Source organism: Phaethon aethereus (assembly GCF_964289735.1).
Source record: "Phaethon aethereus genome assembly, chromosome: W".
In the NCBI taxonomy this organism is placed as follows: domain Eukaryota; kingdom Metazoa; phylum Chordata; class Aves; order Phaethontiformes; family Phaethontidae; genus Phaethon; species Phaethon aethereus.
This window is the reverse complement of record NC_138581.1, coordinates 25,211,703-25,225,298: the sequence shown is the minus strand read 5'-3', so window position 1 is coordinate 25,225,298 and position 13,596 is coordinate 25,211,703. Positions and strand designations below refer to the sequence as shown.

Here is a 13,596-nt window from a genome sequence, read left to right as displayed (position 1 = left end):
CAGTTTTACACCAGCACCTCCTAGAGAAACTTTGTTCAAGTGTCGGCAAAGTGTTTGGTGTTAAACCAGCGTGTCTCTTCCAGTGTCTCATGTGAAACAAGGATCTAAAACAATTATAAGGTTTTAGCATGTGTCACTAATCAACTGTAAGTTTTGAAAATTTCTTAATATATGGAAGGTTATTGATTACATGATTAGTTTAACTTTAGTATAGAATTCTTTAGCCTAACAACTGTGTGATTATGTTTAACGGCCTACTCTCATAGTCCTTAGGCTGTATTTCCTCAATGCTAACATTGTAACTATGTGTAAACAGTTAATCACGAGGAAAGCAGGCCTCATGAAAATTAAAACAAAGAAGAGTTAAGAGCAAGGACTGAGAGATTAAAGAGAACAGAGAAGATATCTTAACCTTGAGCATAGAGACAGACTGGCAGGAATGCTCTAACAAGGATGATAAGAAGGAACCGCTTGGCTGAACAGCAGAAGGGGCAAACATCCAAGAAGAAATTATCCTCAGGAGACCTGTGACCATAAAAGGGAAAAAGGAGTAGGGGGCTAACTCCCCAAACGACCACCGACAACCACCCGAGACCCCTGCGCATGCGTAGTGTAGTTTTGCAACGCCAGCATTATGTAAATGTAATAGATAAGCAAGGAGGCAGTGATTTCTTGGAAAATGTGTGAATATTCATGTCTTTAAGGTATATAAAGAATGAACTTTTGTTTCAGCGCACGCATGTTAGGAGGAGATATCCCCCATGCGTCCAGCGCTGCAATAAAGATGTCTGCTTAATAACACTTTGATGTTATTGAGTTTAAATTTCTTAAGTTTGGATTTCTTTGAATCACACGCTGTGTAATGAAAAATATCTTGTAACTAAACAGTCTTTTCTTAAATCTTGTAAAGTGCTTAGGGTGATCCTGAGAGTTGAGAGCACAGAACTGTTCTTCATTGGTGTGGAAGTTAAAATTATTAAATATGAAATTATAATCCACTTTAATAAACAGATAATGTAAACAAATCAGAACAGCTTTTGGAAAGGAAAACCCTGTTTTCCTTGCAGTTTGAGTGAATCATCAGAAAATAGATAAAAGAACAATTTTAAGTAAAATTGACTTTCTATCTTAAGACACTGTTGACAAAAAGAATTTCCCCACTAGTTGAGAAGCTAAGTAATTATGGTTGAGAAAATAGTTAAAATTACAATAAAGGATACTGGGTACAGTCACACCTGAATAACGGAGCTGATGACTCACCTGGGACAGCCTTGGGAGTGTCTTGGACAGGGTGTCCATTCCTCTGAGTCCTTAATTTGTGTGTCCTTAATGCCTGCCATTGTGCATCTCTGTGCTCCTCTGGGCTTCTGTAGATGGGCCTGTGATGGACTGCTGGCTCCTGTGATGGGCCTGGGAGGAGCTGGGACAGGGTATTATTTGGGTCTCCCACCTGTCATTGCTTCTCTGGGCTCCTTTGTGGGTGTGCAGATGAGCTTTTATCACATAACCTAATAAGGTTATATACTTTTGTGACAATGAGAAGATCCATAGATAACAGTATTCTATTAATATATTTTTGAGGGATATACATGCTTATAGCTGCCCATAAATGGATGGAGTTAAATATTTAATGACTGTCCACTGTCTTGACAGTTGCACTTTGAAGCATCTCAGTCTAGCTGCTGCCAAGGTCTAGAACCTAGGCTGAATGGCTACCCGTCTTCGACAGAGAACTATTCTGATTATAAAAGACAAAGTGTATTCAAAGAGCTTGATAAACATTAATAAAGGTAATCATACAATACCTCTGAGGGACAGGTTAGTTCGATTGTCCTATTTTACAAATGGAAAAGCTGAGGAAAAAGATTATATAAATCTCTCTCATGAGACTGCATAATAAGTCTACAGCAGACATCAGAGTAGAGCACAAATCTGAGTTTTTGGTCCAATTTTTCAGCCAGGAAACCTGCTTTCAAATCTTTATACACAAAAGCCAGTATCTTTGATCAAACTTCATACTGAAATCTTAGGACATTCTATCTGGCAATAGAACAAAAAGTGAATTTCAGCAAAAAAGCTAGTTCAGCAGCTGAACATTGCTACTGTTAATGAATTCTATAGTGTTCCAGAAATCCAGGAGGAAATCCTGATAACCTACTAAAGGAGTATTTATTTTTCTTTCATGTTTTGCAGGTCATTGCAAGTGTTTTGAGGAACTTGTCCTGGCGAGCAGATGTAAACAGTAAAAAGACTCTACGGGAAGTTGGAAGTGTGAAAGCATTGGTGGAATGTGCTTTAGAAGTTAAGAAGGTATCATCTATAAATGATGATGAGATAAATTTTGGAGAGATTGCATTAATTTTAGACAAAATACAAATATTGTTATCCTTTTTTCACATAAGCAGTTAGTCAAATATTTGCGGTGTTTCAGGTACTTTCCTTTGAAGAAGAGAATTGCTTTGAGTTAACTGGGCAGCAGATCACAACGTAGCAATGACATCTGAGAACTACTAGTGTTTCTGTAATTTTATTTACAAGGGTTGAGAGCTTTCAGTCATAAGTTTCATGAGCTGTGCTGTTCCAATAGCCTTTTTTATAATTTTGCAGTTTTAATAAAACCATCTTCTGATTTTGTGAATTTGTCATTCTAGAGATGTCTACTTGATATCCCAACAGGATTATATTCCATCCCAGTGTCCCCTGCCAGCTAATCTACAAACTTTTTACTGTTATGGCAGCTGACAAGTATTGTGGCGCATACTTCTGAAACTTTCTGGCAAGCAATAGCAAATCCATAGCTGAGGAAAGGAGAGAGAAGCAAACAAAAGCACTTATGTGTGCACTGCTGCTTGCCTCTAGTTTATCAGCGCAGAAATCAGAGCCTGAAACACACTTAATTCTCATTTGTGAAGAAAAGCTAGAGAAATAGTGACGTATGCAGTAAAACAGAAAGCAAAACATTGGTCATCAACATATGACATAGTAGAGATTTCATGCCAATCAAAAATCAAATTCTGCAGTGAACTGGAAAGAAGCTAAATTCCATAGTTAATGAATTCTGTTATTTGCAAATCTGGATTAGAATAAGTGAGGCAGTTTGTGTCTCTGAGTTGTATTTTTAGACTGTGTACATGTTCAGCAGAAATTATTTCTTTAGGTTATTCTTGGTTCACATTTCCAAAGCTATCTTTGCATCCATGAGAGCTAGAAAAACAAGTTTGTCACTACCTCCTTGAAGCTAACTTACATACTTCTGAGGGTTTATGATCAATAGTTGAAAACTCTCAATTCTGTCATTTTATTATTCTCCTAGGAATCCACCCTAAAAAGCGTTTTGAGTGCATTATGGAATTTGTCAGCACACTGTACTGAGAACAAAGGTGATATATGTGCTGTTGATGGTGCTCTTGCATTTCTAGTTGGTACACTGACATACCGGAGCCAAACAAACACTTTAGCCATCATAGAAAGTGGAGGAGGAATATTAAGAAATGTTTCTAGCTTAATTGCTACTAATGAGGACCACAGGTGAATATACTTTCTATTTTTCTGAGAATCAGTAGTGGTACCAAAAGTATATTTAATAGTTTGTATGACCAATTCTTAATATGTTTTAAGTAGAGTAATTAAGCATTCATTTTTTAATGGATTTGATAAGGCAAGTATTTAATTTAGATAACAGGAATATGCAAAAGGGTTAATGTATCTGCTGCTTGTTAAATGATAAATTGTACTAAAAGCTTTTCCTGGAAAGAGAGAGGAAATTCATAAGTTATTATCAGCCATAGGAAACCACCTGGAATAGTTTATATGGAGAGGATAGTGTGGGAGAAAACTGTTCATATTTGTATAGGATTTTATTAACATTCAGATGAAAACTTGAGGAAAAAATAAGATAAATTTACACTGAAGAATTCATAATTATCCTTACTATGTATTAAACTTGTCTATAGCATAATAGGTTTTTGTTTTGCTTTGTCTCTTATACTTTTGAAATGGCACTTACTGATTTTTGTTTTCAATCACTCAACACCAGGCAAATCTTGCAAGAGAACAACTGCTTACAAACCTTGTTACAGCATTTGAAGTCACATAGTTTGACAATAGTCAGTAATGCATGTGGGACCCTGTGGAATCTTTCTGCACGAAACGCAAAAGATCAGGAGGCACTGTGGGATATGGGAGCAGTGAGCATGCTCAAAAATCTCATTCACTCAAAACACAAAATGATAGCAATGGGCAGTGCTGCAGCTCTAAGAAACCTGATGGCAAATAGGCCAGCAAAATATAAGGATGCCAACATTATGTCTCCAGGATCAAGCTTACCATCTCTTCATGTTAGAAAACAAAAGGCACTGGAAGCAGAATTAGATGCTCAACATTTATCAGAGACTTTTGAAAACATAGATAATTTAAGCCCAAAAGCATCTCACCATAATAAGCAGAGACATAAGCAAGATATATACAATGATTATGTTTTGGATTCCAGTCGACATGATGATGGGATTTGTGGATCAGAGAGTTTTAATACTGGTCATATGACTGTACTTTCACTATATTTAAATTCTACAGTATTGCCTGGCTCCTCTTCCTCTAGTAGAGGAAATATAGAAAACTCTCGATCTGAGAAAGACAGAAGTCTCTATAGGGATGGAGCAGTAGGTTTAAATAGCTATCATCCAGCTACAGAGAACACTGGGAACTCCTCTAAGAGAATAGGAATGAAGATTACTGCTGCAGCTCAGATTGCCAAAGTTATGGAGGAAGTAACAAGCATGCATATTCCACAAGAAGACAGAAGTTCTTGTTCCACTTCTGAAATGCACTGTTTGACAGAAGACAGAAATGTCCCAAGAAGAACAGCTGCTGCCCATACTCACTCAAATACATACTTTCCCAAATCTGAGAATTCAAACAGGACATGTCCTCAGCTTTATACAAAAATGGAATACAAGAGAGCTTCAAATGATAGTTTAAATAGTGTCGGCAGCAGTGATGGCTATGGTAAAAGAGGCCAAATGAAACCTTCCATTGAATCTTACTCGGAAGATGATGAAAGTAAATTTTGTAGTTATGGTCAATACCCAGCTGACTTGGCACATAAGATACATAGTGCAAATCATATGGATGACAATGTTGAAGAGCTAGACACTCCTATTAATTATAGTCTTAAATATTCAGATGAACAGTTAAATTCTGGAAGGCAAAGTCCCCCTCAGGATGAAAGATGGGCAAGGCCTAAGCATATAACAGATGATGAAATAAAACGAAATGAACAAAGGCAGTTAAGGAGCCAAAATGCAACTTATTCCATGTACACTGAAAGTGGAGATAAGTGCATGAAATATCAGTCACCTTTTGGACAGCAAGGGTGTGTTTCTTCTTTTAGATCAAGAGGATCCAGTGGTTCAGAGCAGAGCAGAGTAGGCTCAACTCTTGGAATGAATCAGAAAGTAAACCAGTCCTTGTGCCAGGTTCATGATTATGACAATGATAAGCCAACCAACTATAGCGAACGCTACTCTGAGGAGGAACAACACAAAGAGGAAGAAGACAGACCAACCAATTATAGCATAAAGTACAATGAAGAAGAACATCATGTTGATCAGCCTATTGATTATAGTCTAAAATATTCAACAGAAGTTCCTCCCCCTTCTCAGAATCCATCTTTTACTTTATCAAACAGTTCATCAGTGCAAAGCACTAAAAATGACCATATTTCCTCAAGCTGTGGGAACATATCAACCCCTTCAGGTAGTTCAGAGAGACAGAATCAGCTTCACCCAAGTTCTGCACAGAGTAGAAGCAGTAATGCTCAAAAGACTGCCTCCTGTAAGACTCCCTCTATTAATCAGGAAACTATACAAACTTACTGTGTGGAAGATACACCAATATGTTTTTCAAGGTGTAGCTCTTTGTCATCTTTGTCATCAGCTGAAGATGAAATAGGACGTGATCAGTCCACACATGTGACAGATGCTAATAACACATTACAAATAGCAAAACTAAAGGAAAACAATGGGATTCTGTCTACAGAAGGTGCAGTAAGTGAAGTTGCATTAGCATCTCAGCACATCAGAACAAAATCTAGTAGACTTCAGACTCCTAGTTTATCTCCTTCTGACTCGTCTAGACATAAAGCTGTTGAATTTTCTTCAGGTGCCAAATCTCCCTCAAAGAGTGGTGCGCATACTCCTAAAAGTCCACCAGAACATTACATGCAGGAGACTCCACTCATGTTTAGCAGATGCACTTCTGTAAGTTCCCTGGATAGTTTTGAAAGCCATTCAATTGCTAGTTCAGTTCAAAGTGAGCCTTGCAGTGGAATGGTGAGTGGTATTATAAGTCCCAGTGATCTTCCAGACAGCCCTGGACAAACAACGCCTCCAAACAGAAGTAAAACTCCACCCCCTGCTCAAGGAGCTCAAGTAAAGAGGGAAGTAGCTAAAGGCAAAGTACCTAATGCAGAAAAGAGAGAGTCTGGTCCTAGACAGGTAGCTATAAATGAAGTTGTTCAAAGAGTTCAGGTACTGCCAGATGCTGATACATTATTACATTTTGCCACAGAAAGTACCCCAGATGGATTTTCTTGCTCTTCTAGCCTAAGTGGTCTGAGTCTTGATGAACCGTTTATACAGAAAGATGTAGAGTTAAGAATAATGCCTCCTGTACATGGAAATGAACATGATAATGAAGCAGAACCTGAACAGCCAGATGATACAAAGGATAACCAAGAAAAGAAAGCAGAGAAGTCTACTGAAGCAGAAAAAGACATTATGGATGATTCCGATGATGATGATATTGAAATATTGGAAGAATGTATTATTTCTGCAATGCCAACAAAATCTTCATGTAAAGCCAAAAAGCCTTCTCAAGCATCTGCTTCAAAAATACCTCCTCCTGTAACCAGAAAGCCAAGCCAACTGCCAGTTTACAAACTTTTGCCTTCACAAACTGGATTGCAATCCCAAAAGCGTGTGAGTTTTACACCTGGAGATGATATGCCACAGGTATATTTTGTTGAGGATACACCAATAAATTTTTCAACAGCTACATCTTTGAGTGACCTCACAATAGAATCACTACCAAATGAGTTGGCTGATGTAAAGAATGTCGGTACAAGGGCAGAGTCAGAGGAGTTTGAAAAGAGAGACACCATTCCTACAGAAGGTATAAGTACAGATGACTCTGAGAGAGCAAAAAGCTCAACTAGGACTGCCCCAGGACTGGATGATGTCAAAACAGAAGAGGGTGATATTCTGGCCGAATGTATTAACTCAGCTATGCCAAAAGGAAAAAGTCACAAACCTTTCAGAGTGAAGAAGATAATGGATCAAATTCAACAAGCATCTTTAAGTAACAAAAATCAGTCAGAATGTGACAAAAAGAAGCCAACATCAGTAAAGCCCATTCCCCAAAATAATGAATATAGAGCACATATAACAAAAAACACAGAGACTAAAAGCTATATTAATAATGAAAGAAGCTATTCAGAGAACATAGACACAAAGAAACAGAATCTTAAAAATAATTCAAGATATTTTAATGGCAAACTTCCAAATAATGAAGAGCGTGTAAAAGGAAGCTTTGCATTTGATTCCCCTCATCATTACACACCTATTGAGGGAACTCCTTATTGTTTTTCACGGAATGATTCTCTAAGTTCTTTAGATTTTGATGATGACGATGTTAACCTTTCAAGAGAGAAGGCAGAATTGCAAAAAGGAAAAGCAAAGGAAAGAGAAACTGAAGACTGCACTAGTACAGAACAGTCTTCAAAACAGCAACCAAGTAATAGGACACAAGTTTGTCAAAAATACCCAACAGGCAGAAGCCAACCTAAAACTTTCTCTCAGTCAACTAAAGATATTCCAGACAGAGGAGCAGCTACAGATGAGAAAATGCAGAATTTTGCTATCGAAAACACACCTGTATGTTTTTCTCAGAATTCATCTCTTAGTTCCCTCAGTGATATTGATCAAGAAGACAACAACAAAGAAAGTGAACCTGCAAAACAAACTGAGGCTTCTGATTCACAGCTAGAATCAAATAGACCACAGACTTCTGGTTATGCACCTAAATCATTTCATGTTGAAGATACTCCTGTATGTTTCTCTAGAAACAGCTCTCTCAGTTCTCTTAGTATTGACTCAGAAGATGATCTGTTGCAGGAATGCATTAGTTCTGCTATGCCTAAAAAGAAAAAATCCTCAAAAGTAAAGAGTGAAAGTGAAAAAAATAATTACAGAAATATGGGTGATATATTGGCAGAAGATTTAACACTGGATTTGAGAGAGATACAGAGGCCAGATTCAGAACATGGTTTCTCACCTGATTCAGAGAACTTTGATTGGAAAGCTATACAAGAAGGTGCAAATTCTATAGTTAGTAGCTTGCATCAAGCTGCAGCTGCTGCATCACTGACTAGACAAGCTTCATCAGACTCTGACTCTATCCTTTCATTAAAATCTGGTATTTCTCTAGGGTCACCATTTCATCTTACCCCAGACCAAGAAGAAAAACCTTTTACTAGTAATAAAGGTCCAAGAATTCTTAAGCCAGGGGAAAAGAGTACATCGGAGTCTAAAAAAGTAGAATCTGAAAATAAGGGAATCAAAGGAGGAAAAAAAGTATATAAAAGTATATTTACAGGAAAAGCTTGCTCCAACTCAGAAGTTTCAAGCCAGTTAAAGCAATCACAGCAAACAAGTATGACTTCAATTTCACGTGGTAGGACAATGATTCATATTCCAGGAGTTCGAAATAGTTCCTCAAGTACTAGTCCTGTTTCCAAAAAAGGTCCCCCACCAAAAAATACAAACTCCAAGAGTCCCAGTGAAGGCCAAAGTTCCCTTAGTTCTCCAAGAGGAGTCAAGTCATCAGTGAAACCTGAATCAGCTCCTGTAACTAGGCAACCATCTCAACAGAGTGGATCAAGTAAAGGACCTTCTAGATCTGGATCTAGAGACTCCACTCCTTCTAGACCTCAACAGCAACCATTAAGCAGGCCTCTGCAATCTCCAGGCCGACACTCAATTTCCCCAGGAAGAAATGGTATAAGTCCTCCCAACAAACTGTCTCAGTTGCCAAGGACATCATCTCCTAGTACAGCTTCAACTAAATCTTCAAGTTCAGGAAGAATGTTATATACAGCACCAGGCAGGCAGATGAGCCATCAAAACCTTACAAAGCAAACTGCCTTACCTAAGAGTACCAGTGGCATTCCCAGAAGTGAGTCTGCTTCAAAAGGATTAAACCAAATTCTCAGTAGTGGTGGATCAAAAAAAAAGGCTGAACTATTCAGAAGTGAATCTGACAGATCCGAAAGACCTGTTCTGGTTCGTCAGTCAACTTTTATTAAAGAAGCTTCAAGTCCAACTCTAAGACAGAAATTAGAAGAGTCTGCTTCATTTGAATCTCTGTCTCCTTACAGGCCAGGCTCTCCCACTAGGTCCCGAATACAGACTCCAGTTTTAAGTCCATCTCTTCACAATTTGTCTTTATCCGTTCATTTAACTGCCCAGACTAGTGGTTGGCAAAATTTACCCCCTAATCTGAGTCCTTCTGTAGAATATGATGGGAGACTAGCAAAACATCATGACATAGCTCGTTCTCATTCTGAGAGTCCATCTAGATTGCCAATCAATAGATCAGGAACATGGAAGCGTGAACATAGTAAGCATTCCTCATCTCTTCCTCGTGTAAGCACTTGGCGAAGAACTGGAAGTTCTTCCTCAATTCTGTCGGCTTCTTCAGAATCCAGTGAAAAGGCAAAAAGCGAAGATGAAAAGCAACATGGAAGTTCTGTTTCTAGACACAAACAAAGCAAAGAAAGTCAAGCACCAGCAAAAGATACTTGGAGAAAAATAAAAGAAAATGAAATTCCTCAAATAATGAATGTTCCTCAGTATTCTTCCTCAGGTGCAACAAATTACTCTGATTCCAAAACTCTAATTTATCAGATGGCACCAGCTGTCTCTAAGATAGAGGATGTGTGGGTGAGGATAGAGGACTGTCCTATTAATAAACCTCGATCTGGAAGATCCCCAGCTGGAAATACTCCCCCTGTTATTGACAATGTTTCAGAGAAAGGGACTGTGAATGATAAAGACTCTAAAGAGATTAATGAAAAACAAAATCCAGGGAATGGAAATGTTCCCGTTCATACCATTGTTTTAGAAAATTGTCCAAACTCTTTCTTTCAGATAGACAGTCTAGACAAGAAAGGAACGGAAGCAAAACCTGTACAGAATAATCCTGTTCCTGCACCAGAAAATAATGAAAGTACTGTTAGTGAGCATACACTATTCAGTTCCAGTAGCTCAAGCAAACATAATTCCCCCAGTGGTACTGTTGCAGCAAGAGTGACTCCTTTCAACTACAGTCCAAGTCCCAGGAAGAGTAGTGTGGACAACAGTTCTGCTCGACCATCACAAATACCAACGCCAGTAAATAACAACACAAAGAAACGTGACTCAAAGACTGAAAATAAAGACTCCAGTGGAACTCAGGGTCCTAAACGTCATTCTGGCTCTTACCTAGTGACTTCTGTTTAAGTACATCAAAAAATAAATGCAATTAATGTATTATATACAACAGCAATTTAGAAATTTTGTTTCAAATGAAACTTTAAAAGACTGAGTTGTTGGTTTTATTTGTTGTTTTTATCTTTTGTAAATAGGTTTGATTCTTGTTAGAGTATCCTTGTTTTGGAAGCCATATTTGATAGTATACTTTGTCTTCACTGGTAATATTTTGGAGGAATGCCTAATTGACAGCTTGGAATAAAATTGCAATTATATTTGTATGGTATGTTTATCATATTTAATTATCATCCCATCCCATAATCCTTTAAACATTGCTTGTCTTGAAATAATGAGAATTACAGATAGAGATGATACAGTCATATTACTTTAATAATTGTTTATGGATTACAGACTGACTAAACTACATCAGGGAAGAATTGGTATTATTTATGCAAAAAAAGTAACTCAGTTTTAGTATTTGTGAGTCCTTCTAACACAATAATTAATCATGTGCCTGTGAAAATCACAGTACTATGGTTTCTGCTGAACAAGTTTTCCCAGCCTGCTTTTCTGCATGAATAGAGCTGATGGTTCATTTTCTGAAGTAATGATTAATGTTTCTGTGGTCACATAATGTGCATAGATAGTTATGGTGTAACAATTTACACTTTCTTTGTGTTCCACAAAAAAATGGACAACTGTGTAACTGTAAAACCTTGAACAAAATTATTTTACCTGAACTAGATTTTATCTTAAAGTAAGTAGAATTTTTTTGCTATGCTGTGACTTGTTATATATTCTGGTACTTGAGTTGAGGTGGTTGCTCTTCTGTTAATGAGACGTGGATGATGTCTCAAAAGAGACTAAAACGAACATTTCAGAATAAATGATTACTATATGTAAATTGTATGTGTTACTTCTGCATTACATAAAAACACAGTATTTTATTTTGAGATGTCACCTTATAATGTGTTGTATAATGCACTTACTTACACTTAAAGCCTGATCCAGCAGAATCTTGCACCTCCAATATTCACTCTTCTTTATCACTGACAAATGGCTGTTGTAGGATGCTTATAACCACTGCAGGATCAGGCCCCAGGTTTTCTGTACTATATTTGTAATTGAGACAGTTTGACACATCTCAGGTGCACGACAAGGCTAAAAGCAGGGTATTTCCAGAAGCCAAGCAGTATAATTGTTTTCATGACTGCAAGCCTGAAACATTATTGGGTTTGGTTTTTTTTATCTTTTGTTTTATAAACATTACTTTTAATTGGGGAAAATAATGTAGAATGTGAAATAATAGCGACTATAAGATGAAACTTTAATTCTATTTGAAATCTTAATGCATTATTTATTTTTTAAATATGATCAAGGGAAAATATTGCAAAAATCCTATGACAAGAAATTTGCTATCGTAGTAGAAAAAGTTTTACATGGAAAGCAGGACATTTGCTGCCTCAAGCCTTTCTGATGTGAATATGGTTTGTGCTAAAACCTTTAAAAATATAACCTGAATTTAGATGAGATTTGGTTCAAGGTAGAAACGCTTAGGAGAGAACATAACATTTGCCATTTTGTGCATGATTGAATGAACCATGAAATGGTATCTCAGTTTTGTTGTGTCTTAACTTGACTATTCTAAATAATTGGTAATCAGGATTCAAAATGCCCTGATTTCAGGAAGCACTGAAATAGAGCAATTTAACTTTATGGTGTCTTCAACACAGTTGCAGACTGTATCACATCTGTGGCTTTTGTACTTCATCTGATATTGAAATGAATCTATTTTTATCTTAAATTTAGCATATGTCATGCACTGTTTATGAACAGAAATGAGATACTATCAGCAGACAGAAATCAATTTAGATTAGATTAAAAGCCAATACCAAAATATATTTTTGGAAGAAGTGGTATCTTATTTGCTCTTTTGTTCTTTGTCTCCCATCAAATTTGCTTATAGACGTGCCATACTTCTGTATTATCTGGTGAATCTGTAAACAAACAGCACTCATGTTAGCATTTAAAATATTTTCTATAGAGTAGCCCTCACAAAACCTTTGATATGAATGTTATTGTCCTTTTAAAGATGACATAGAGACAGAGAGATTATGTGATTTGTTCAAAGACTTTGCATTGGAGTAGAATACAGAACACCATCCCTGTGTTTAAAATGCAAGAAAATCTTTCTTATAAATGATGTGATATTTCTTGTGCTGGGTTTTTTACTATTAATTTGAAGGTATACCACGTAATCCAGGATTGTCAGTTGACATCAGCTTTACATCTACATCCTGTTGATTTAAGAGTTTAAAGTTAAATTGAATCCATATAAAGAAATTCTGATTTCAGTTTTATGACTAAATAATTGTATGTGTATCAAACATCAGAATGCCTTTGAAAATTATAATGGCTTCTCTTGGACTGGACAGTATAATGACTACCTCTTGGAGTTACTTCATGATCATTATAATTGGGAAGTTTTTCTTAATATCCTCATAACTATCCTATATCTGTAGCAAAGATAGGTAAGAGAAACTTTCCAACTATAAGGGTAGTGAAACACTAAAATATGCTTCCCATGGGAGATGTTAAATCTTCATTATAGAAGTTTTAAGAAGAGGTTTATCAAACATCTCTCAGGGATGGACTTTAGTATATTTCATATTGCCTGTATGCAGAGAGATGTGCTTAGGTGATGTCGTGGTTTAGCCCCAGCCGGCAACTACGCACCACGCAGCCGCTCGCTCACTCCCCCACGGTGGCACGGGGGAGAGAATTGGAAGAGTAAAAGTGAGGAAACTCATGGTTTGAGATAAAGACAGTTTAATAAGTAAAGCAAAAGCTGCGCACGCAAGCAAAGCAAAACAAGGAATTTGTTCACCACTCCCCATGGGCAGGCAGGTGTTCAGCCATCTCCAGGGAAGCAGGGCTCCGTCACGCGTAATGGTTTCTTGGGAAGACAGACGCCATAACTCCGAACGTCCCTCCACCCCTTCCTTCTTCTTTGTCCCAGCTTTATATACTGAGCATGACGTTATATGGTATGGAATATCTCTTTGGCCAG

At 37.3% G+C, this 13,596-nt stretch overlaps 1 protein-coding gene across 5 annotated transcripts in view; it reads left to right on the top strand.

Moving 5' to 3' along the window:
* The window catches only part of LOC309415240 (adenomatous polyposis coli protein-like), a gene marked incomplete at both ends in the record, with an annotated part of 135,670 nt that extends 125,114 nt beyond the window's left edge, over positions 1-10,556 (top strand). For all 5 annotated transcript variants that reach the window (XM_082012704.1, XM_082012702.1, XM_082012703.1 and 2 more), the window contains 3 exons: positions 2,194-2,310; positions 3,314-3,528; positions 4,037-10,556. In XM_082012704.1, the coding sequence (XP_081868830.1) occupies positions 2,194-2,310; positions 3,314-3,528; positions 4,037-10,556 (6,852 nt within the window). The remainder of the gene's footprint in view (positions 1-2,193; positions 2,311-3,313; positions 3,529-4,036) is intronic.
* Between the last annotated feature and the right edge of the window lie 3,040 nt (positions 10,557-13,596).